Source organism: Sus scrofa, chromosome 7 (assembly GCF_054392235.1).
Source record: "Sus scrofa isolate SSC_HxYL_T2T_F1_AM1 chromosome 7, Sscrofa_HxYL_maternal_Yorkshire_Landrace_v2.0, whole genome shotgun sequence".
Lineage (NCBI taxonomy): Eukaryota > Metazoa > Chordata > Mammalia > Artiodactyla > Suidae > Sus > Sus scrofa.
In genome coordinates this window covers 121,653,250-121,677,345 of record NC_139389.1, presented here as the reverse complement: position 1 = coordinate 121,677,345, position 24,096 = coordinate 121,653,250, and the positions used below count along the sequence as shown (strand labels likewise).

The 24,096-nt window shown below is 36.9% G+C and overlaps 1 protein-coding gene across 24 annotated transcripts in view; it reads left to right on the top strand.

The window, feature by feature from the left end:
• EML5 (EMAP like 5) overlaps positions 1-24,096 on the top strand; it is a 195,272-nt gene that overhangs the window by 118,149 nt on the left and 53,027 nt on the right. For 17 of the 24 annotated variants that reach the window (XR_014811251.1, XR_014811248.1, XR_014811250.1 and 14 more), the window contains 7 exons: positions 716-843; positions 3,765-3,906; positions 16,122-16,274; positions 17,275-17,406; positions 19,752-19,840; positions 20,708-20,884; positions 23,598-23,799. Coding sequence is in view for 11 of the 24 variants with exons in the window: in XM_084969970.1 (XP_084826096.1) it covers positions 716-843; positions 3,765-3,906; positions 16,122-16,274; positions 17,275-17,406; positions 19,752-19,840; positions 20,708-20,884; positions 23,598-23,799 (1,023 nt within the window). In the remaining 13 variants the exon portion in view is untranslated. Of the gene's footprint in view, positions 1-715; positions 844-3,764; positions 3,907-11,285; positions 11,440-16,121; positions 16,275-17,274; positions 17,407-19,751; positions 19,841-20,707; positions 20,885-23,597; positions 23,800-24,096 lie in introns of those variants that run through there. The other 7 variants (XR_014811255.1, XR_014811257.1, XR_014811258.1 and 4 more) reach the window with 3 other exon arrangements.

Below are 24,096 nucleotides of genomic sequence, written 5' to 3'. Positions count from 1 at the left end.
TCTTTCTTCTTCCTTTGTCTTTTCTCTCAGTGTATTACTGCACTCTGTCACACCATCTCTGACCTCCAGGCCTTTCTTTGTGCTTTCACTTTGGCCTAGAGTTTTCCCTTTCTCCTCCCTCCTGCTTCCTCCAGTTACTTGACTATATACTCGTTTTTCAGATCTCAGTCATTATTTCGTCTAGAGTGATTTCTTCCTCTCCCATACCTCCCCCCAAAAGGTTAAATTCCCCTTTTGTTCCTTTTTAATTATGTTCTCACATTGGATCTGTTTTCTTCACTGTATGCTCTGTGAGGACAGGAGCTTGACTCTATCACATTTACCAGTATACCTCTGAAGCCTACCTGGAACACAGTAAACATAATTAATCTTAATGAATTGAATTAAAATTTCTAACCAGAATATTGTACATGTTCTAAGAGGATCAGGAGATGGATAAGGGGCAAATGTAAAAGGAAAAGAAACAGTTGTCAGAACGGTAGTAGGGGATGTGGGATTATATAGAACCATAGAAATGTAGTATGTAAGTGGTACTTTTGAGATTAACAGAGTGAGTGATCTGGGAAAATGTGGTGCATTTATTAGAGTACTTAAAGTATAGGAGGAAGCAACTTTGTAATATGATTTGCATTGTCAAAATAGCATCATTGGCAATATATACCTCTTTGTAGTCTAGTAACTTCATACCTAGAGAACATCTCCATTTAACGCTTAGGTCTTCTCTTGGAAGATAACCCATCTATACGTGCGATATCATTAGGACATGGTCATATTTTAGTTGGCACAAAGAATGGTGAAATACTCGAAGTGGATAAAAGTGGCCCAATAACGCTTCTGGTCCAGGTAATTTAAAATTTTTAATGTGCATTTTTTTCTCCTTTGTATAAATTGATTCAATACATAAGAGCCAAAAGTTGGCAGTGGTGAAAAATGTTAAATTAATTAGGGAAATATTTGTTAGTGTTAATATTTATAAGGAGTTTTAAATGTAATTATAACTGAGTAGATGCAGTAAGTAAATATGCATGCTATTGTGTGGAATATTTGCCAGTATTTTCAGTACTTTCTTACTGCAAAACACGGAACCAATAGAAAGAAAAGCCAGTTGTAACTAATCTAATGTAGTCCATTTATTTCATATTTAATTTTATTTTTTTGAAGTATATTGTTGAACCCAAGGCATTTGTTTTTCAATGAAACTCTTCAGTTTAGTTCATTTTTTCTCAAGTTTATCACATAGAAAAGTTAAAAAAAGAATGTATACTAAAATTTTATTACTGAAAATATTTATCAGTGAAGATATGTTAAAAGTCCAGAAGTAAAAAGAATTGTGTAGTAGAAATATAAAATGTAACAGCAGGATTAGCTCTTCTTTAACATTTCCATCAGGAATGTTGTATCAATTTTTTAGGTTTGTGTTTCCTATGTTTATTATGTTTTCCATACTATAAAACATGGCAGGTGAGGTAGATCTGTCCTAATGAAAAATTGTCCTCATCCATGTCTGTATAGGAATACTTTCTGGATTCACTTTTTACCCTGCAAAAGAATTATCTTCTTTCTTAATACAGACTGATTTCTTCTCCAACCCCCACTTCACTCTTATATACTAAAGATCACATATAGATGAGAACACTGCATATGCTTTAATGTTAATGTATTATCCTGATATAATAAGGTAAATTTGTAAGCAAATAACAAAACATTTTTTATTAAATTAACTGTCAAACTTTCGTGTCTTACTTTTTAATTTCAGCATCATAATAATCCTTTTAAGTAAAAAGGTGACAGAGTTGTGTTAATGTCTTTATGATCTATTAACACAAATACATTTTTTTTATGGCCACACACATGGCATGTGGAAGTTCTGAGGCTGAGGATTGAATCCAAGCTGCATCTTGTGACCTACATCGCAGCTGCAGCAGTGCTGGATCCTTTAACCCACTGTGCAGATCTGAACCAGAGCCACTGCAGTCAGATTCTTAACCCACTGTGCTACAGCAGGAACTCTAACACAAATACACTTTTACAGATGAATCCATAGATGGACCTATTCAAAAACACAGACAACTTCATAATTGTGAGAAAAGATTTTTAGAAGTCATAAATGACATCCTATTACTTTTTGATATTTATTATAGAAAGTTTAAGATTTTCAAATATTTACTGTCTCCTAAATATCAGGAACAAGACAAGGATAACAGATTTCACCATTATTGTCCAAAATTGTATATAAGGTTTTAGCCAATCCAGTAAAACAAAACAAGACAAAGAAGGTATAAGTGTTGGAAACAAATGAGTAACACTAGATGGATGTCAGTATTGGCAGATATTATAACCCTATGCCTTGCATATTCAAGAGAATAAACTAAAAAATTGTTAGAACTAACTAAGGAGTCCTATAAAATGTACATATACAAAATCACCATATAGAATTATTTCCACATATTAGCAATGACCAGTTAGAAAATGATACCAAAATGATACAAAGAAAACTGTATAGTAACCAGAAATAAATATGGCTAAAAATATGCAATACTTATATTAAGAAAACGATAACAGGAGTTCCCCTTGTGGCTCAGTGGTTAACGAATCCAACTAGGAAGCATGAGGTTGCGGGTTCGGTCCCTGGCCTTGCTTAGTGGGTTAAGGATCCAGCATTGCCATGAGCTGTGGTGTAGGTTGCAGATGCAGCTCGGATCCCGAGTTGCTGTGGCTCTGGCGTAGGCTGGCGGCTGCAGTTCTGATTAGACCCCTAGCTTGGGAACCTCCATATGCCCCCGGGGTGCAGCCCTAGAAAAGGTAAAAAGACCAAAAAAAAAAAAAAAGTATATGATAACATTTAATAAGGACATAAAAGATCTCAGTAAGTTAAAAATTTGGTATGATCATAATCCAAATCCTAATGAAATTTTTCACAAATTCTGGAAAGATTTTTTTTTTATTCATGTAGAAGAGAAACTGTATTCAAAAATAGTTAAGAAATTTTTGAGAAACTCTCCATGCTAGGAATAAAGATAATATAAAACTATAGTAATTAAGAGTGTGAGAAGTGAGAATGCATATATATATATCCTGCAGAAAACCCCCATATACAACAGTGTAGCAGCAGTATTTATGCATCAGTCTGGAAACTCTAGTGCCTCTTAACAATATTAAATCTTCTGATCCATGAACATGGGATCTTTCTATTTATTTAGATCTTTAGCTTTTTCAGCAATGTTTTATAATTTTCATGTCAGTGAGTTGGGATGAGGAAGAAAAGGAGTAAGTCTTGGTTTAAATAGAAAAACTTTTACAGTTCTTAATGAAATTTAGCAGATTTTCTTGAGTAAATGTTTCTTCATTTGTTGTAGCTCCTTGAAACAATTTCCAGAGACTTAATTTTTTTTTAATGATTTCCACCAGTTTCACTGATGAGCAGGTCTGTAGCACTCCTTGCTCTATCATGCAGGAAGTCCCTTCTGTATGGCAATTATTAACATTTCAGGGCAGCCAATTCCTGTTTTTCCACCCAGTAAATGGCATACAGTTTTGAAGCTGACTTCAATGGTAACTTGATTATATTGAAACTGTGATGATAAAGTTGTTACAAAGGTATTTTAAGGTGTTTTCAAAAAATAAAGAGAAAACTTATTAGGTTTATCTATTATTCATTAGCCTGTCATTATCATGTATTATTGAACGTTGTCTTTAACTACAAATATTTGTCTAACTACAGATATCTTTAGGTTAAATTGATCTTAACTATGTTTTCTTCATAGGGGCATATGGAAGGAGAAGTATGGGGTTTGGCTACACATCCTTATCTGCCCATCTGTGCTACTGTAAGTGATGATAAAACTTTAAGAATATGGGATCTCTCTCCTAGTCATTGTATGTTGGCTGTCCGGAAACTGAAAAAGGGTAAGTGGCTCTCAGATTTGAGTGTAAATTGTCACAATTTTCTAACCTTTACAAATGTAAGACAGTGATAGTAGGTATATAAAAAAAGAGTTCAGTTCCCTTTTGTGGCTCAGCAGGTTAGGAACCAACATTGTCTCTGTGAGGTTGCTGGTTTGATCTCTGGCCTCGTTCAGTGGGTTAAGGATCTGGTATTGCCATAAGCTGTGGTGTAGGTCACAGATGTGGCTCAGATCTGGTGTGGCTGTGGTTGTGGCGTAGGCTTCAGCTGTAGCTCCAATTTGACCCCTGGCCTGGGAACTTCCATGTGCTGCAGGTGCTGCTGTAAAAAAAAGAAAAAAAATAAGACTTTAAATATTTATTCTGTGTCCACTTGATGATCCTATGTAAAGAAAATTAATTATACTTAGTCTTTGCTTTATGAAACTTCCTATGATCATGCCTGTCCTGAGCCAGTTTTCAGTATCATTTTGGGAAAAGAATATAGGAAGGAAGCAGAAGCTAAGTTTTCTACCGTCTGTGACTATGGATTATATGTAATTCAAAACCGGAAACTAAGAAGGCCTTACCTTAAAAGGGGAGGATATTTTAGTATGAAACAGAATGGAGCATATCTGTAGGAGGCAAATGAGGCTACCCTGTCAATACAGAACGACAAGGGCTTCTTCAGCTGTTGGAACAAGGCTGTTACTGTTAGACCAGATGAGGATATACAGATAGCTTCAAACTTCTTAGAAGAGTGGCAGGGAATGTTATAGCATGGGGATATTGTAGGAGTACTCTGAAATAGTTGGAAATTGAGACTGTAAGAAATGGGATAGAATGAGCTGATGAAGGAAAGAATTGCCTAGCAATAGAAAGGTCAAGTTTAAGTTAGGTAACATGTTGCAATTCAGTCAGTTGATTTATTTTTACTTCCTACTATTGACTTAAAAGTTGAGTCTATTCTTATCTTCTAGGATTATTGTTAAATATTTAATAAAGATACTTAACCAAAAACCTGAAGTTAATCAGAATCTCTAGAACACTTGAACTCCAGTCACGGTCTTTCCCTTTTTTTTTTTTTTTTAAAGTTATTGATGTCCAGCATTTTCATTCTCTGATGTGTTGGTGTGTGTGTGTGTATGTATGTATGTGTGTATGTTGTTTTCCTTTGGGTTCTTTTTTTTTTCTTGGAAACTAGAGAGAATTATCTGTGATTTTGTACTTGAACTGTCTTTCTTTCTTTCTTTCCTTTTTTTTTTTTTTTTTTTTTTTTTTGTCTTTTGAGGGCTGCACCTGCAGCATGTAGAAGTTCCCAGGCTACAAGTCAAATCAGAGCTGCAACTGCCAGGCTACACCACAGCCATACCAAGGCAGAATCCAAGCCACATCTGTGACCTACACCACAGCCCACAGCAACACCAGATCCTTAACCCCACTGAGCGAGGCCAGGGATGGAACCCACATCTTCATGGATACTAGTCAGATTTGTTACCACTGAGCCACTACCACAGCCACAGCTGAGCCCTGTACTTGTGAACTTTCAATGTAAACGGTTATAATAAGGTTCCAAAATCACAGTCACACCTCTTTGTGCACGGAAAACCACTGTGCCAAAAGTTCTTTCCTTCACAAGTCAATTAAGTCCTGACCAGTCGAATTTGGAATACACTTGCTTTTAATAACCTAATCAGATTTTTTCTTTTCTAAATTAAAGTATAATTGACATAGAACTTTATGTTAGTTTCAGGTGTACAACATATTGATCTAGTATTTCTAAATATTGTGAATTAGTCACCATAATAACATTACAACACAATAAAAATTTCTTTTATTATGATGAGAACTTTTACGATTTGCTTTCGCAGTAACTTCCAGATATACAATTTTATTAACTTTAGTCACTATGATGTACATCTCTATGACTTACTTATTTTATAGCTGAAAGTGTACCTTTTGATTCCCTTCATCCATTTTGCCCATCCTCCACCCCTGCCACTCCCAGCTACCAATCTGTTCTCTGTATCTTTGAGCTTTTTTTTTTTTAGATTTCATAATAAAAATAAGTCTCTCTGACTTATTTCACTAAGGACAGTGCCCTCAACCTCCATCCATGCTGTTGCCAGTGGCAAGAGTTCATTCTTTTGATGACTGAATAATATTCCAGTATGTATAGTTATGTATACATATATAGAGAGTTACATAGAGATGTATCTATACCACATTTTCTTTATCCATTCATCCATTCGTGGATACTTAGGTTATTTCCATATCTTGACTATCGTGAATAATGCTGCAGTGAACATGGGGATTCATAAATCTTTTGAGTTAGTGTTTTTGTTTTCTTCAGACAAATAGCCACAAATGTAATTACTGGATCCTATGGTAGTTATATTTTTAATTTTTTGAGGATCTCTCTTTTTTTAAACTGCCCTTCAATTGGACATTATTATTATTTTATGCATCAGTATTAGGTTTATCTATGCTTACACATTTCTTTGTTCACCTTTTCTTCTTGTATCCCAAACTTTTTCTTTTCTCATTTTCTTCTAAAATACAGTTTTAGGGTTAATAATAAAGATTTGTCATAAATTCTCTCATCTTCCTTTGGATGAACAAGTGGTATATAAGACTATGGCAGTGAGATGGCCTGTTTTAGAAGCAGAAATATTTAATCACTTATTGAAATTCTTAAAAGCAAATTTATTTTTATTGTTTCATTATTTTTAAAATTTTTGATAGGCAATATTACCACTCAGGGTGAATTATTACCACTGCCCCCCCCTTGTTATACTACTAGTCTGAACATATTTTGATTTTTTTACTGTCATTCTTGAATGATAATTTAATTGCTTCTAGAGTTCTTGAGTAAGAGTTATTATTCCTCTGGTTTCCGTTGTTCTCTTTTACATTGTTCTGCAGTTCTGAAATTTAATAACATTGTGTGTGTACATGGTTTATTATTTGTTTATTCTATTTAGGATTTGTTGTGCTTCCTGAATCTTTGGGTTTATGTCTTATATCAGACCTGAAAAATCATCAGCTGATATTACTGGCTCCTTCTAGGAGTAGATCTTTGTATTAGGCTGAAGAGAAAAGTCATATTTTGTATTTTTGTTTTTAAATATTCTTCTCTTGGAGTTCTCGTCGTGGCTCAGTGGTTAACAAATCCAGCTAGGAACCATGAGGTTGCGGGTTTGATCCCTGGCCTTGCTCAGTGGGTTTAAGGATTCAGCATTGCCATGAGCTGTGGTGTAGGTCACAGACATGGCTCGGATCCCGAGTTGCCGTGGCTCTGGCGTAGGCTGGCGGCTACAGCTCCTATTGGACCCCTAGCCTGGGAACCTCCATATGCCGTGAGTACAGCCCTAGAAATGACAAAAACAAAAAACAAAAAAAACTCTAGTAAATGTTCTTCTCTAATCACTTTTATTTTTATATCATCATTGTTGATTCAAGGAGAAAGCAAGTGGCTCTTCATAACCCTGAAGGGGCATATGTAGTTTTTATATTGGTTGACTTAATTATAACAAAATTACTGAAGCCATAATGGTTTAAATATTATAAAACGCAGTTATCTCTTATAAAAATTCAGTAAGCAAGTATTCTTTTATTCAGAAAATGAATATGTTAATATTATGGTCCTAAGGCTTAGTATTTCATAAATAAGTCATTGTAATTAAAATAAACTATCCTGTGAGAATTTTGCCAAATAAATAATGCAATTTTTGGTAACTAGTTATAGAATAACCAGAAGTATAAATATGCAACATGAATTAATGTCTGTATTCTTAATGTCTGTAAATATTTTTAAAATATTTGCAAGCCTTTGCACTTACATATGTATGTATATATACATGAAAATTCCTGTTAAAAACTTACATCTGTGGCTTTAGCTTTTAATTGTAATCAAACTTGAATTTTTTTCTTCCACCTCCCCACTTCTGCCACCACTTGTCTCTTGCAGCCACTACTCTCTTCACTGTCTCTTTTCATGTACCCGTTGGCCATCTGTATGACTTCTTTGAAAAAAATGTCAATTCAGGTCTTCTTGCTCATTTTTAAATCAGAGTGTTTGTTTGCTGTTGAGTTCTCTGCATTCTTTATTCATTTTGGATATTAGCCCATTATCAGATATATGATTTGCAATTATTTGTCCCATTCAGTAGGTTACCTTTTCATTTTGTTGATGGTTTTCTTTCTTGTGCAGAAGCTTTGTAATTTGATATAGTCCCTTTTTTTTTATGTTGTGTTTGCTTTTGGTGTCAAAGCCAAAAAATCATCACCAAAATGTATATCAAGGAGCTTATCATCCATGTTTTCTTTTAGGAGTTACTATGCCATAGTTCTGTATTCAAGTCTTTAATCCAAATTGAGTTAGTTTTTTGTGTATGGTATAAGGTATTTTTCCAGTTTCATTCTTTTGCATGCAGCTATTATATTTTCGCAACACAATTAATTGAAGAGACTGTCCTTTTCCCATTGCATATTCTTGACTTCTTTTGTAAATTAATTGACCATATATGCTTGGGTTTATTTCTAGGTTCTCTGTTCTGTTCCATTGATCTGTGTCTCTTTTTATGCCAGTACCATGCTCTTTTAAGTACTATAGCTTTGTTATATAGTTTGAAATCAGGGAATGTGATGCCTCCAGTTTTCTTCTTTCTCAAGATTGCTTTGGCTCCTTGGGGTCTTTTGTGGTGCCACATATATTTTAGGATTATTTGTTCCTTTTTCTTTTTTTTGGCCACACCTGTGGCATATGGAAGTTCCAGACCACTGCAGTGACAATGCCACTTAACCCACTGCACTTCAAGAGAACTCCTTCATTCTTTGTTCTTTGTCTGTGAAAAATGTCGGAATTTTGATAGAGATTACATTGACTCTCTAGATTGCTTTGTGTAGTGTGGACATTTTACTAATCCATGAGCACGGATTGTCATGTGTCTCTTGATAGATGTTCTAAATTTCCATGGGAATTGTGCGTTCAGTTCTGTGCCTTATTAGACCCTTAGCCTCTTTCTCGTCCAATATACTATGTTTCAAAGTAAGAAATCATTATTGTATATCATTTTTGTACTGTACTTGTCAAACCAAACTGTCAGTCAGTTATTGCATCTTTCATGACACAGTTACCTCACAATCAGTCATATGGTAAAAATGTTTGTGGCAAAAATACTTGCAATAAAGTGTCTGCAGCAAAGGAGCTTACAGCAAAAATACCTGACACTATTAGACTTAATAGTGAGAAGAGCCACTCCTACCTCCATCTTTTGATTTCTAGACCCATGTATTCCGGCTATGAAGTAGCACCATATAATGGTCTGTAATTCATAGCATATATCACATCCTGTAAGATCAGATTCTGGTCTTTCAGGGTGTTGTTTCCCAAAAGATGCCATAAATTAGTTTTCAGTAAACCATTCCACCTTTCTCTTAGTAGCCTTCTGTGAGTGATGAGGTTGTGTGAATAAAACCAGTTAATTACATGAGTATGAGCCGAATGCTGCACATCCTTCACTGTGAAATGAGTTCCTTGGAGTTCCCGTCGTGGCACAGTGGTTAATGAATCCGACTAGGAACCATGAGGTTGCGGGTTCAGTCCCTGCCCTTGCTCAGTGGGTTAACGATCCGGCGTTGCCGTGAGCTGTGGTGTAGGTTGCAGACGCGGCTCTGGCGTAGGCCTGTGGCTACAGCTCTGATTCAACCCCTAGCCTGGGAACCTCCATATGCCGCAGGAGCGGCCCAAGAAATAGCAAAAAAAAAAAAAGAAATGAGTTCCTTGATCAGAAGTATGGAATTTGATGACAGTGGATAAGGCATCCTGTGTGTTTGCCGGTGGTGATGCTAGCAGAAGCACTATGAATAGGGAAGGCAAATCCAGAATTCATGTTTATTCCAATGAAGATGACTCTTTGTCCCCTCCATAATGGATGTGTAACCAGCATGCCACCAGGTGTCTGGCTGGTTTCCCTGGGGAATGGTGCCATACCAGAGGTTCAGTTGGTTGGTCTCTACTGTTAGCTGATTGGACACTCAGCAGTACTGGTAGCAAGCTCAGCCTTGGTAAAGAGAAAGCCATGTTTTTGAACCCAAGCATAGATTTTGCCCTTGCCATCTTGGGCTCACTAAGCAAGTGTTAGCTGGCTAGGAAATGAGGCTGCCTGATGTCCACAGAGGATATTCTTTTGTCTGATTATTGTGACCCTCCTCTGCAGTGGATACCTTTGTTGGGCATTTCTTAGGACACAAAAATCTCCACATCCTACACCCTTTCTGAGAATTTTACACACACATCAATTTTCCAGATGTCCTTGTCTCTTGTCTTCCAGTCTTATTTCTTCCAGTCCCTAAATGTTCATCCAAATAGTTAACAATTGCTAATCAATCAGTGTAAATCTGTCTATCTAGTCATCTCTCACTACGAAAATGGTAAACCAGATGTACTGCTTGAAGTGCTGCCCTCTGAGAAGTTTTACTTTTACTACTGTCCCTTAGGGTCACCCCTGACTTTGGCTGTAATGCTTTCAGGTGGGTACCAGCATTCTGTGTAGAAACATCTGTAAATCTGGCTCAAATGTTTTTTTCTTCCTCAGCTGATCATAATGAACATCCGTGAGGCTATAGGTATAGATTGAGAAAGAGAAGAGGCATGGAATTATTGCTGATGGATTCTGAGCCAGCTATTCACACAAATTACTTGTAACTTCCAGATCTCTCCAAGCTGGTCTTTTCTGAAATGTCCAATTGATGATAGATTGCTATTGTGTACCTCCAGCTAGTGGCTAAGTTTGTCATGTAACTTTCGGTTCATAATAGGAAGCTCAGGACACATGGTCATCCGAGATCCCATAGTTAGGCATTTACTCTCTAATAGGACCTAGTAGCAATCTAGAAGCTACTTGTCAAAGGGGAAATAGTTATCTGTAAGGGAGGGCATGGATTTCTCCCAAATCTGAGAGATCTGCCATAGCTCCTTTGGTAGCTTTCCAGAGGCTCTGTCCAGCATCCCTGTTTACCACAGACACGGTGTCATTGAATCTGCTAGATCGTAAGGCCCAGAGTGGAAGATCAGCTTGCCTTCTCTTGTTCTGGTCCCCACTGGAAGCTTGTAAGTGACTTAATAGGTAGAAGCAGCTCATTCAAATGTTGTTATATGTTGCTTTCCAAAAGGCCTACCAAGCATTTTGCTTCTTTAGTTTGTGGTAGGTGATGGGAGGCGTAGCAGCTTGTCTTTCACATTGGAGGGAGTGTCTTGACATACTCCAGATCATTGGATCCCCATAAACTTCACTGAGGTGGCAGGGTCCCTGGATTTTTGTAGAAGTTATCCACCACTTTCTTGATTCACTTATGTCTTACTAAGGCATCTAAAGTACGTGTTGCTTCCTGCTCCCCAGATCCATTCAGCATAATGTCATCAAAGTAGTGGACCATTGAGCTGTTTTGTGGAATGTCAAGATGATCAGGATCTCTGTGGACTGTATTGTGGCAAAGAACAGGAAAGTTGAAATAGTCCTGAGTCAAGGATGTGAAGGTGTTCACACATACAAGCCAGGTAAAAGCAAACTGCTTCTGGTGGTCTTTACAAATTGATATGGAGATAAAAGCATTGACCAGGGCAGTAGCTGCATGTGGAATGCTAGGGACTTGGTTAATTTGTTCTAGTAAAAATCTAGACGAGTACACCTGGAAGAGTAGCTTCAGTCAAAATCACCATCTGATTAAAATTACTATCCATGTCTATTAGCTAAAATCTGTCTTATTTCAGCACAGACCAAACAAGCAAGTTTGAATAACGATGTGATAGGTATTCTCACTCCTGTGTATTTCACATCTTTGAAAATGTCACTGATTTTTGCAATTCTCAGGCTTGCAGTTTTGTTTCTGGTTTACTTTCTTGGTAGAAAGAGAAATTTCCTAGGGTTTTTATTTAGTTCTTTCTGCTGTGATGACCCTTACTCCGTGGCTAACAGAGCCAGCATAGAGCATTGTACAATTTGCCAAGTATATTTATTCCAATTCAGGAGTTCAGTGGGTTCCACAGACCACTTGGGTCCACTGTGATTCAAAATTGTACTGTGATTCCATCTATAACATGATCACCGTAAGGCCCTACTTTTACTGCTGCGTTTTGTTTTCTCAAGAACTAGTGTAAATTCAGAGCCCATGTCTACTCATTCTTGAAAGTTGGCTCTTTCCTTGTCTTCAGTTCACAGTCATCCTCCTAAGTGGCCACAGATCCTTGGAGGAAGCTTTACCTTATGTACTTGTAGCAGTGCTCAGGGTTCTTCCTCAATGGGACCTGGCCTTCCCTTCAAGCAGGAGGCTCTGAGTAGATGAATTGGCCTAGATCTAAAAAGTGGTTGAGAATCTGTCACTCTGCATTGTCATGATTGAAGTCCAAGTCAGCCACCAGGTCTGTAGTTTTTTCTATTAAATAGACCAAACACTAATCTAGTAACTTATTTATTTAATCTCTGGAGACACCAGAGATAAAATGATTAATTAGCCACCAACAAAAATCTCCACAAGCCCAAGTATTCTGATTATTAGTACGTTGCTGCTGCCCTTTTTGATAAAAGAATCCACTTTGTTTTGTTGGTTAAGTGCTGCTGCTTGGCATCTGCTTCTCCAGGGTTATCTATTAAATCAAGGAGTTCATATGAATAGCAAAATCTCCCATTCCTGACCTACAAAGGAGGACAGTCACAGAGCTTTTCAGTGATGCAGATGCTTCCCTTAATTAATGTATTTCTCAGTGTTTTTATGAAGGGACTATTTTCTAGACTTTTCTAGGGGATGTAATTGATGGGAAGGTATGCGGTTTGCATGTGAAAATTCTACTCCAACATTTTTACCTCCTTAAGCTTTTAGATTTCTTCCTCTATATCAGACGTCAGCCCATGGATCAACTCCACCCCACCTCCTGATTTTGTAAATGAAGTTTTATCAGAACACAGCCGTGCCGTTCTTTTATCTGTTGTCTTTTGCACTACAATCACAGAGTTGAGTAACCGTGACAGAGACCATATGCTCTGCAAAGCCGAAAATATTTATTCTCTAGTCCTTTAAGAATTTCCAAGGAGTTCCTGTTGTGGCATCATGGAAACGACTCAGACTAGGAACCAAGAGGTTTTGGATTCAATCCCTGGCCTCACTCAGTAGGTTAAGGATCTGGTGTTGCTGTCAGCTGTGGTGTAGATTGCAGATGTGGCTCAGATCTTGCATTGCTGTGGCTGTGGTGTAGGCCAGCAGCTGTAGCTCCGATTGGACCCCTAGCCTGGAACATCCATATGCCATGGGTGCGGCCCTAAAATGCAAAAAAAAAAAAAAAAAAAAAAAGAATTTTCCAGCCTCTGCCTCAGAGTGTACTGAGATTTGATCTAAGTTAGGGGCCTAGTGACATCAAAGGAATGATTGTGATGGTTCTTCAGAGGGTTAAGCATCCCCTGTGAGGCATCTCTTTCAGAAGGTGAGTCTTCTTAGACACAGGAGAGCAAGCTATTTGCACTGGCCAGTAAGATGCCAAATAACTTAGAAGTTGAAGATTCTCCACTTTGTCTAAGTCCAATCAGATGTTCCTATTCCAAAGTTGAGTTGTCTTCTTTTCCAGTCAGTGCCCTAACTTTCATATAAGAAACTTGGTGAGTCTGTGAATTCAGTTGATATTGTAAATTTTCAGCAATATCAGAGATTTTTTCATGGAAGCTCTCTCTACTCAGACCATGACTTGTGCTGAGCATTTAAAGGATCTGTGCTTATTACTTCTTTCTGTAAATGTTTCACGCACTCAGTGGAATCTTGCACAACACAGTCCTTGTAGTATCATTACTTTTGTAACGGTCAAGGGCAGCAGCCTCTTGGACTCCTAGGGCACTTACTTCAGTGGGTAATTAATTGTTAGGACAATGCATACCTTGGTTTGCTAGCATCCCATTTCCCATTGGCAAGGGCTCAAAGGCGTGACTAAACCAGTTCCAAAAATCCCATCTTTAATGGTCTATCTCCTGTGACCACTTTAGTACCAATTCTATATCAATCAGGGACAGAAACCACTCCAGTGATTTGAACAGGGAAAGTTTAATATGGAGCATTCACAAATGAAAGGTGGTTTAACTATGAAAAGATGTAAGAGAGAGGTACTAAGGGATAGAGAAGTAGCAACTGCAGAAAGCAGCTACCACCCATAGGGCTAGTGAACAATGATCAAGGAAGATGAACTTACATGGACCCTTCCCTTCTTCCCCCAGGCTGAGATTCAGATCTCTTTGAAGAGGTAGGAACACACAACTTGCCAGTGGAAAAGAAACTGGACAGGGCTGATCTAGGAGATCTTCTGTTACTGTGGGAGAGAAATTCCCCACCCAGACCCCCAACCCCTGTCCTCTCATTGATCTACTACTGGTTCTAGCACTCTGGAAGAATAGTCCCTTGCTTCCTCTTGGCCTTGCAGGGATCCTCCAGCACCCTCTACTGGCCAAACCCAAGTCAGCTGGCAAAAAATGAATGTCTATAGGATCCAACTCTAGTAATTATATAGCAGGAAAAGGAATGATGGATTTGGAGCTGAGAGGCAATAAATTAATAACAAGCTCTTACCCAGTTTCATGGCTGTAATTACTATCCGTGTGCTACTACCTCCCATATGTATATCTCTAAGCTCTTATTCTCCTTTGATCTCCAGACTGGTTCCTTGATGTCTTCATTTGAATTTCTCATAGGCATTCTTTTTTTCTTTCTGTCTTTTTTTTTTTAGGGCCACACCCACAGCATATGGAAGGTCCCAGGCTAGGGCTTGAATTGGAGCTACAGCTGCTGGCTGTACCACAGCCACAGCAATGCCAGATCTGATCCGCTTCTGTGACCTACACCACAGCTCATGGCAACACCAGATCCTTAACCCACTGAGAGAGGCCAGGGATCAAACCCGCATCCTCATGGATCCTAGTTGGGTTCACAATGGGAACTCCCTCTCATAGGCATTCTTAACAGGTACAGAAATAAACACTTGTACCTCCCTTGGTTTTTCCCATCTCAGTAAATGAGATTGTCATTCAAACAAAAACATAGCTTAGGCTTTTCTCTTTCTCCTGTTTTACTTCCAGTTGGTCAAAGTCATGCCAGCTCTTTCTTCAGAATGTATACAAATCCTACCACTTTTTATCACCTCCAGGTCACCATCATTTCTTGTCTTTTAAATATCAGAGATCACATCTGAGATTTTTTGATAATTAAATAACTGGTTATTCTCAATTCATTCTATAACTTTTCATTCTGCAACAACTGTACCCTAACCCTCCCTCTCTAAATTCTATGCAAGACAGCAAAAGCCTTAGGGCTTTGAATATGCCTGCTGTATCCCTTGCTGTCAGGGTATGCCCATTTTTTGTCTTTGCCAATGCAGCATTAACCCTTGTTTTTTATTTTATTTTATTTTATTTTTTTATCTTTTTAGGGCCACACCCACAACATATGGAGTTTCCCAGGCTAGAGGTCAAATCAGAGCTGTAGCCTCTGGCCTACGCCACAGCCGCAGTCACAGCCACAGCCACACAATATCCAAGCTAGGTCTGCAACCTACACCACAGCTCACAGCAACACCGGACCCTTAACCACTGAGAGAGGCCAGGGATCGAACCCACAACCTCATTGTTCCTAGTCGGATTCGTTTCTGCTGCACCACAACAGGAACTCCAACCCTTGTTTTTTAATAATATTAGTAATTTAATAATATTAATGTCTTTATTTTTCAGGTATCCTTTTGAAATGTGCATAGATATTCCTAGCTTAAACTAATAATTGCTGTCTGATTTTTTTTTTATTTGAAAGCATTTTGGTAAAGATGGCCTAATTTCTTAAATTTCTGATTTGTTGAATAGAAACTATGAAGTTAGCAAACTCCCCCAACAACAGCAAATATTTTCACATACATCATTGACTTCTTATGTTACTTAAAATCTCTCATTCTTTTTATCAGTTTAATTCTTTTAAGGCAAATATCAGTACTCACTTATGTTATATTCTGAAAAGGAAATGGTTTGTATTGGTTATTGCTTAGAATTCTATACCACTGATTTCACTAGAAAACTTCATTATCTGCATCTTTATTCCATTCTGATATTGATTAGAGGCCATAATAAATATAGGAATCCTCTTTGAAAAGGTTCCTTAAGTGTATACTTTTTTAAAAAAATAAAGGAAAATTACTGACCTGTGCTCTCTTTCTCTTTTAGGTGGAAGATGTTGCTGCTTTTCTCCTGATGGTAAAGCTTTAGCTGTAGGTCTCAATGATGGAAGTTTCTTAATGGCAAATGCAGATACTCTAGAGGATCTTGTATCTTTTCACCACAGAAAAGATATTATTTCAGATATTCGATTTTCACCAGGTAAGATTTCATTGAATCTTTGATTATTAACTTGAGTCTGGCAATGAATAAGTAAATATATCAATGTGTAAATTTTTTTCACAGTTATTTTATCTCAGAATTTTAGTTTTTTGACCAGAAGAAGCAGTCTAGTGAGAGGTAAAATTCCTATGTTAGATCACTGGCAAAATATCTGGCTTAGTTCCAATTTTGTCACTGAATTTTCAGTGTGACTTGGGCTAAGGCATTTCTTTGAGCTTTATTTTCCTCATTTGTAACCTAAGAGGGTTTGGATGACTGTTTTCAGTATTATATTCTTTTTTTTTTTTTTTTTTTTTTTGCCATTTCTAGGGCTGCTTTCGTGGCATATGGAGGTTCCCAGGCTAGGGGTCTAATCAGAGCTGTAGCCGCTGGCCTATGCCAGAGCCACAGCAACACCACATCTGAGCCGTGTCTGCGACCTACACCACAGCTCATGGCAACGCTGGATCCTTAACCCACTGAGCAAGGCCAGGGATTGAACCTGCAACCTCATGGTTCCTAGTCAGATTCGTCAACTACTGCTCCACGACAGGAACTCCGGGTATTATATTCTTAATGCTTTTGAAATTACATTAATTTTGCTTCATCAATTCGTATGTATTCATTACCAATGACAAAATCTGTTATAGGATTACTAATGTTGAGGCAAAATGTACCTATTTTGATTTACTTCCATTTTTTCTGAATTTAGTGGGGTTTTTTTTTTTGGTTAAATGCAAAGAATATCAAAATTACTTTGTATATAATTTTCTATATTTGCTTTCCACCAAACTACTTCACTATACTAAAAAGTTTATTTCGTGTGTTAATTATAATATACTTGAAAAATGTTACCGTTTATCATTTGACATGTATTGTTACAACTTACGAAACGCCTAAGAGTTCCTCAAAAGAAACATTAAGAAAATTAACTCTAGCTGTGGAGTGTAAAAAATATTTCTAAAGGCAGAAAATTTAAGCAAATATGTTTCTCTTACAGGTTCTGGGAAATATCTTGCCGTAGCATCCCATGATAGTTTTATAGATATATACAATGTACTGAGTAGTAAACGAGTAGGAGTATGCAAAGGAGCTACCAGTTACATAACCCATATTGACTGGGATATTAGAGGTAAGAATTTAAATAACTTACCACTGGACGAAAGTTTGACTTAGTATAGCTGTTTTTTAGAGAAACAAGTTATTCAACAGATGAATTCAGAAGCATTGTGAAAAACAAACGTTATTCTCAAAATTATTTTCCACTACTTTATTTCACATCTGAAAATGAGTGCTGTTGAGTTTAGACTTTTCAGTACTTCTAGTATAATTCAAATTGTAGTACAGTAAGTGATGAAGTCTATAATTTTCAAATAATTTAAATATTATACAGTTTTTTTTTAGTCATTTGTCTTGGTTTTTGTCAGATAAGCTTGATATAAATAGTAACTGAAATTTTGGAAAATAATTATGTTAATGAATATCTTAATGTCATTTTTGCAGCATTCAGTAAAATGTATTCCCTGAAGTTGTTGTAGTTGTATAACAGATTTAATGATTATCTTTGTTTTTTACTAAAATGTGTGGCATATAACAGATTTAATGATTATCTTTGTTTTTTATTAAAGTGTATGGCATATTAATTTGGATAAATGCTAAATATTTTAAATGCTCCATTTTTAGAGATTTTTGTTTCTAAATCTAGTATTGTACCATAGCCACAGGAGAGGGCCACATCATAGGCACTCTGGCAGTCACTTAGGAAGTTGGTGGTTCTGCCATCAGGAAGAAAGCAGAGAAAATAACTCAAGCACTATTCTCTCCTGCCCTCTGATTTCCCACTCATACTTCCAACTGCTGGCTGAATCCAACCAGAAGCCAGTGTGCACAGCGTCTGTGTCTTGGGGCACAGAGCTAGGTAAAGGATAGAGAGTGGATATGGAGGAAAAAATGGGATACAGCCAGCATAGGAGGGAAAATTTTGAAATCTCATATATCTGAAACTGTCTACTCTATTCTTCCTCTAGAGCAATGGTTTGGCTGGTATAGAAATCTGGGTTGGCAAGTCTCTTTCCTTGGGATTTTGGATGCAATTTCCATTGTCCCTAGGCTTTCAGAGTTGCTATTGAAAACTCTGTGCCATCTGATTCTCCATCCTTTTTATGTGACTTGTTTTTCCTTTCTAGAAACTTAGGATCTTGTCTCCCTCCACTGCCCTCCAGGGTGAGGGGCAACTTTCTGTTAATATACGACAAAGTCCCTAGAGTAGGCTAGGACAGGTATACTTCTTGTTCAGTCCCTCCTAGGTCCTGAAAATGCAAGAAACATGAATATGGGTGTCCATTCTTCTGCGTCATTATATAGTGGTAATGTAACTGCTCATGCGTGATGTCTGGTCACCATTATGCACCTGTGAGCAATGTAGCTTGATCGTAATGATGGTACATTAGGCTGGGATTCAGATATTGCTAGTACAGACAGCTCTGCCTCTTCTCCCAGTTTTGACTGGTTGATAGTTATGAGAGGTCATATTGTGAAACTAGTGTAGAGAAGAGAAGAGGGGGATTTTCAGAGGTAGGAGGCTCCAGTTGTCTTGAGAAAAATGGTCGGTTGATATGGCATTGAAATCTGTTCTCCTCAGACTCCTTTGGTCCTTGACAGTGGGCTGAGCCCCTAGGTTAGAGGGAGAGGTTCAAAAGCCAGCTAATCACAACCCTTGTAAATCAACTATATGTCGATAAAACTTAATAAAATAAAATAAATCTAGTATTGTAAATTAAAGTTTTCCAAATACAGATAAAAAAAATTATTTTATTTTATTTTATTTTTGCTTTTTAGGCCCATAACTGTGGCAAATGGAAGTTCCCAGGCTTGGGGTTGAATTGGACCTGTGGCTGCCTACGCCACAGCCACAGCAATGTGGGATCTGAGCAAGCCATGACTGCAACCTACACCACAGCTCATGGCAACACAGGATCCTTAACTCATTGAGCAAGGCAGGGATCGAACCCACATCCTCATGGATACTAGTCAGGTTTGTAACCCGCTAAGCTACAATGGGAATTCCCCAAAATACTTACTTTAAAAAAGTGTTTCACATTTTATTTCTAGGGTTGGGTTTTTTTTTGTTTTTGTTTTTGTTTTTGGCCACACCTGTGGCATTCAATTCCTGGGCCAGGGATCAAACCCACCCCACAGCAACAACCTGAGCCACAGCAGTGACAATGGCAGGTCCTTAACCTGCTGAGCCACAAGGGAACTCCCTAGGGGTTTTATATGAATAACAAAAAATAGTTTATATGTATATATAGACACACAAAAATGAAATCATTTATGAATTTAATTATCTTACATATGGTTGACTGCAGAGAAAAATGTTTTTTATGTTTAAGCTTAATTTTTCCTCTAAAAATTAAACATTGTATTAATCGTATATGTATTTATATTTTATCTATGTATATTTTTAATTTTTTTAAGGAAAGCTTTTACAGGTCAACACTGGTGCTAAAGAACAGTTATTCTTTGAAGCTCCCAGAGGGAAAAAGCAAACAATCCCCAGTGTAGAGGTAGGAAGATAGTAATGCTTATAATGATGTTGATATGACTAAGAGTGGTTAGAAAGCTAGTGCCTGTCTTCCGACATTTAGTTACATGAGAAGCCTGTTCTCAGATTATTCACGTTATGGATATTCTTTTTTATGTTGAGGCTATAAAGATGGGTAAAAGAAGAGATGCTGTATGAAGAAAAGGAATAAGTTGCTTCTTTAATGTCTAGCTCTACTCTAATTACTTTCCTCAAAGGACAAGAAGCATGCAGCAGCATGTAGAAGACATGCTGTTTCAGATTGAAGTACTACATGTCTGTCAAATCTTTCGGAATCCATGTGCCTAAGATGCATATTGGAAAATTCCTGTTCAAGGGAGAAAGAAAAAAATGTGTTCAGTTTTGTGACTGACAATATTAACAAAATTTTTTGATATGGCCAAGGAAGAAAAGCTAAACAAATTAACATAAAGTAGCTTAATAAGGAGAGGGACTACAAGTAAAATTCTAAATTTCCAACAATGATTAATTGGAAAACATGCTTATGAAGTGTAAGTAGAACTTTAGACATGAAGTGTAATAATGAGTTTCCTGATTATTCTCAGGGCAGAAACAGTCATTTATTATCACTGTGTGCTCAGCATCTAGAGAACACAGTGGATATATAATAAATACGTTTTGAATAATATTAAATTTTTTCTTTGGGAACTAGTGAACTTGGGAAGCTACAAAACCAAGACAACTAATAATTTATTTAATTGTTTTTATTAAAATTTTAATTTTACTTGTGACATATATTATTACAAAGAAAAAAATTCAGATTTTTTGTTGGTTAATTTCTTAGGGTTAGATATTATAAACTTACAGCATTATTTTTTTTCTTTTTTAGGTAGAAAAAATTGGTTGGGCATCATGGACAAGTGTGCTTGGTTTATGCTGTGAGGGAATTTGGCCAGTAATTGGAGAAGTAACAGACATAACTGCCTCTTGCCTCACCAGTGACAAAACGGTCCTAGCTACTGGGGATGATTTGGGATTTGTGAAGTTATTTAGATATCCTTCTAAAGTATGTGTTTTTCTTTAATTCTCCTAATGATCATAATTATAAAAATGGTTAAGGTAACACCCTATCATAGCATTTCATTGTTGTAAAATTAATATTACATATTACATATGTAATGCTGTAATAGGAAAGGTTCAGAATTAGGTTTCCTGGAGTTCCCGTTGTGGTGCAGCAGATATGAATCTGACTAGTAACCATGAGGTTGCAGGTTTGATCCCTTGCCTCGCTCAGTGGGTTAAGGATCCAGCATTGCCGTGAACTGTGGTGTAGGTCACAGACACGGCTTGGATCCCACATTGCTGTTACTGTGGCATAGGCCGGTAGCTGCAGCTCCAATTAGACCCCTAGCCTAGGAACCTCCATAAGCCACGAGTGTGGCCCTAAAAAAAAGCAAAAAAAATTAGGTTTCCTGTTCTTGACATCATATTTAGAGCTTTTATCTAGAAGTAGTATTATAATTTATGACTCCATGCCTTAAGTTGTATATTATATTGTACAGTTTCTCATTATTCATATGAATATTCCTTCTATAAGAAACATTTTCTGTCCCTAATATTAGTATTTTTAGTGTTCTTTTGATCAAACATATACCATTAACAGTAAATATAAGTTCTTTATGTTTACAACTTTGAAGTTTAAAATGCTTTAACCAATTAAATACAGAATAGTATAAATATAATACCTATACAATCAAAATAAACATTGGATTAATGTGATGAGTGATGTTATTTTTCTAAAACCAAACTATAGAGATTCTTTGGAGTGTACATGCCCATGCTACTGTGTGCTGTGTGAGGACTCAGTCCTTTCCTCTATTCACACTACTTGGCAGCATTAGGCTTTCACTTAACACAAAAATAAAATTCATGTATCAAGTATAGATACATTTCTTTCTTTTTTTTCTTTTTAGGGCCATACCCACGGCATACAGAAGTTCCTGGGCTGGGGTCGAATCTGCGTTGCGACTGCTGGCCTATGCCACAGTCACAGCAACGCCAGATCTGAGCCGCATCTGCAACCAACGCCATAGCTCACAGCAACACTGGAACCTTAACCCACTAAACAAGGCCAGAGATCGAACCCGCATCCTCATGGATACTAGACAGGTTCATTGCTGAGCCACAGCGGGAACTCCAGTATTTTTTTTTCTTGCATTTATTTCGTAATTGTCACAAATTCAGATGTATGTTATAATCTAGCCCCAACATGAATACAAACATCAACTTGAAATAGGGCCTTGAAATCATGATATTCAGAGCACAGTGGTCTTAATTAACTGTTCATATTAATATTTTTAGATCAGCGTTGAAATGAAAACACAAATTTAAAAATTCTTGTAGAGAACTCAGGCACCCAAGGAAATATTCCACAACTACTTGTTTTAGATATACCTAAGTAATAGTACCCTATATAAAAGTGTTCTAATAAAACATTTGTTAGTCAAAAACATCACTGTCAATATTCTAGATGTTATAGAAGGCTTACAAAGAATATTGGTCTACAGATTCTTTCTTCACCTTACTGTAGCAAGAATAACAAAAACTTAGGGAAACTGTTTTCTTTCAGTGTTCTGATGACAGGTTCCCCTCCTATTTCAGCTAATTTTTATCACGCATCTTCATTTACCAAGAATTCACTGGTCTAGCTATTACTGTGTTTTAAGACATTTCTTTTTTTTTTTTTTTTTTTTGTCTTTTTGCTATTCCTTGAGCCGCTCCCGCGGCATATGGAGGTTCCCAAGCTAGGGGTCAAATCGGAGCTGCAGCCACCGGCCTACGCCAGAGCCACAGCAACGCAGGATCCGAGCCGCGTCTGCAACCTACGCCACAGCTCACGGCAACGCCGGATAGTTAACCCACTGAGCAAGGGCAGGGATCAAACCCGCAACCTCATGGTTCCTAGTCAGGTTCGTTAACCACTGCGCCACGACGGGAACTCCAAGACATTTCTTTTTTAAACACCCTTGAAAAGATGTTCATCTAAAACTATCTTATAGCTGAAATTTATTTATGTACTTTGGTAATGCTTGTGTTCTATATTTAAACATTGCCAGTATCAGTAATTTGGATTTTTCTTTATATTTAAAAGAACATGTGTAATGTCTGCTTATAAACAAAAACACTAATGAATTAAGATAAAAGATATTTACAGGGTATATACCAAAATGTTTGCTAATTACTTTTTGTCAGCATGGCCATGCTACGTATGCATAGGCATTTATATCCTGACTTTCTCAGTTATTGTGTCTATTTCTAACAATAATATGTCTGTAGTCATTGTTTTTAATATTTATGAACTATTCCAAAGTTATCCACTGTAATTCACTATTACTGTATTGAATATTTAAGGTATTTAAAATGTTTCACTGCTGTAAGTAAACACTGTGACAAATGTTTTTTGGACAGATATGTCTTAGCGTAGATCTCACAAACATTTTCATGCTTTCAAAGTAAAATACCAAGTTGATTTCCAAAAAAGTTGTACCCATAGTACTAGCAATGTGCAAAGCTACTAGTTTTATCCTGTCCTAAAAAGGTTTGGGAATTGTTATTTTTTATTCTAGTGAGTTTCAGTATTTTCTCATTTTTTTTTTACAAGATGCCTTTGTAATGATTAATTTCCCATCAAGTATTAAGAAAGAAATTCACAATTATAACAAAGTTTTCAAGAAATAACATTTCTCAGAAAGATGTTTGAATTTTTTTTTTAACTTTAGGGAAAATTTGGAAAGTTTAAGAGGTATGTGGCCCATAGTACACATGTCACAAATGTTCGCTGGACTTATGATGACAGCATGTTGGTTACCTTAGGAGGTACAGATATGTCTTTAATGGTTTGGACAAATGAAATGGAGGGCTATCGAGAAAAAAGGCCTTGTGATAGTGAAGAATCTGATATAGATTCTGAAGAAGATGGGGGTATGTTGTTTTTAAATATTTTATTTTAATGAATACATAGAAAAAATTTAGCACAACCAATTTAAACTGCATAAGTTAAATAAGTCATAATAATGCTTGAGTAATTGTGGTTTTAGTCTTTTAATATCAAATTGGTTTTGTGACTCAGAAACAACAGGCTGTCATATATTCTTCATTTACCAATGTATATATGATAGTCATACTTTTTTTTTTCTTTTTTTTTTTGTCTTTTTGCCTTTTCTAGGACCGCACCCGCGGCATATGGAGATTCCCAGGCTAGGGGTCCAATCGGAGCTA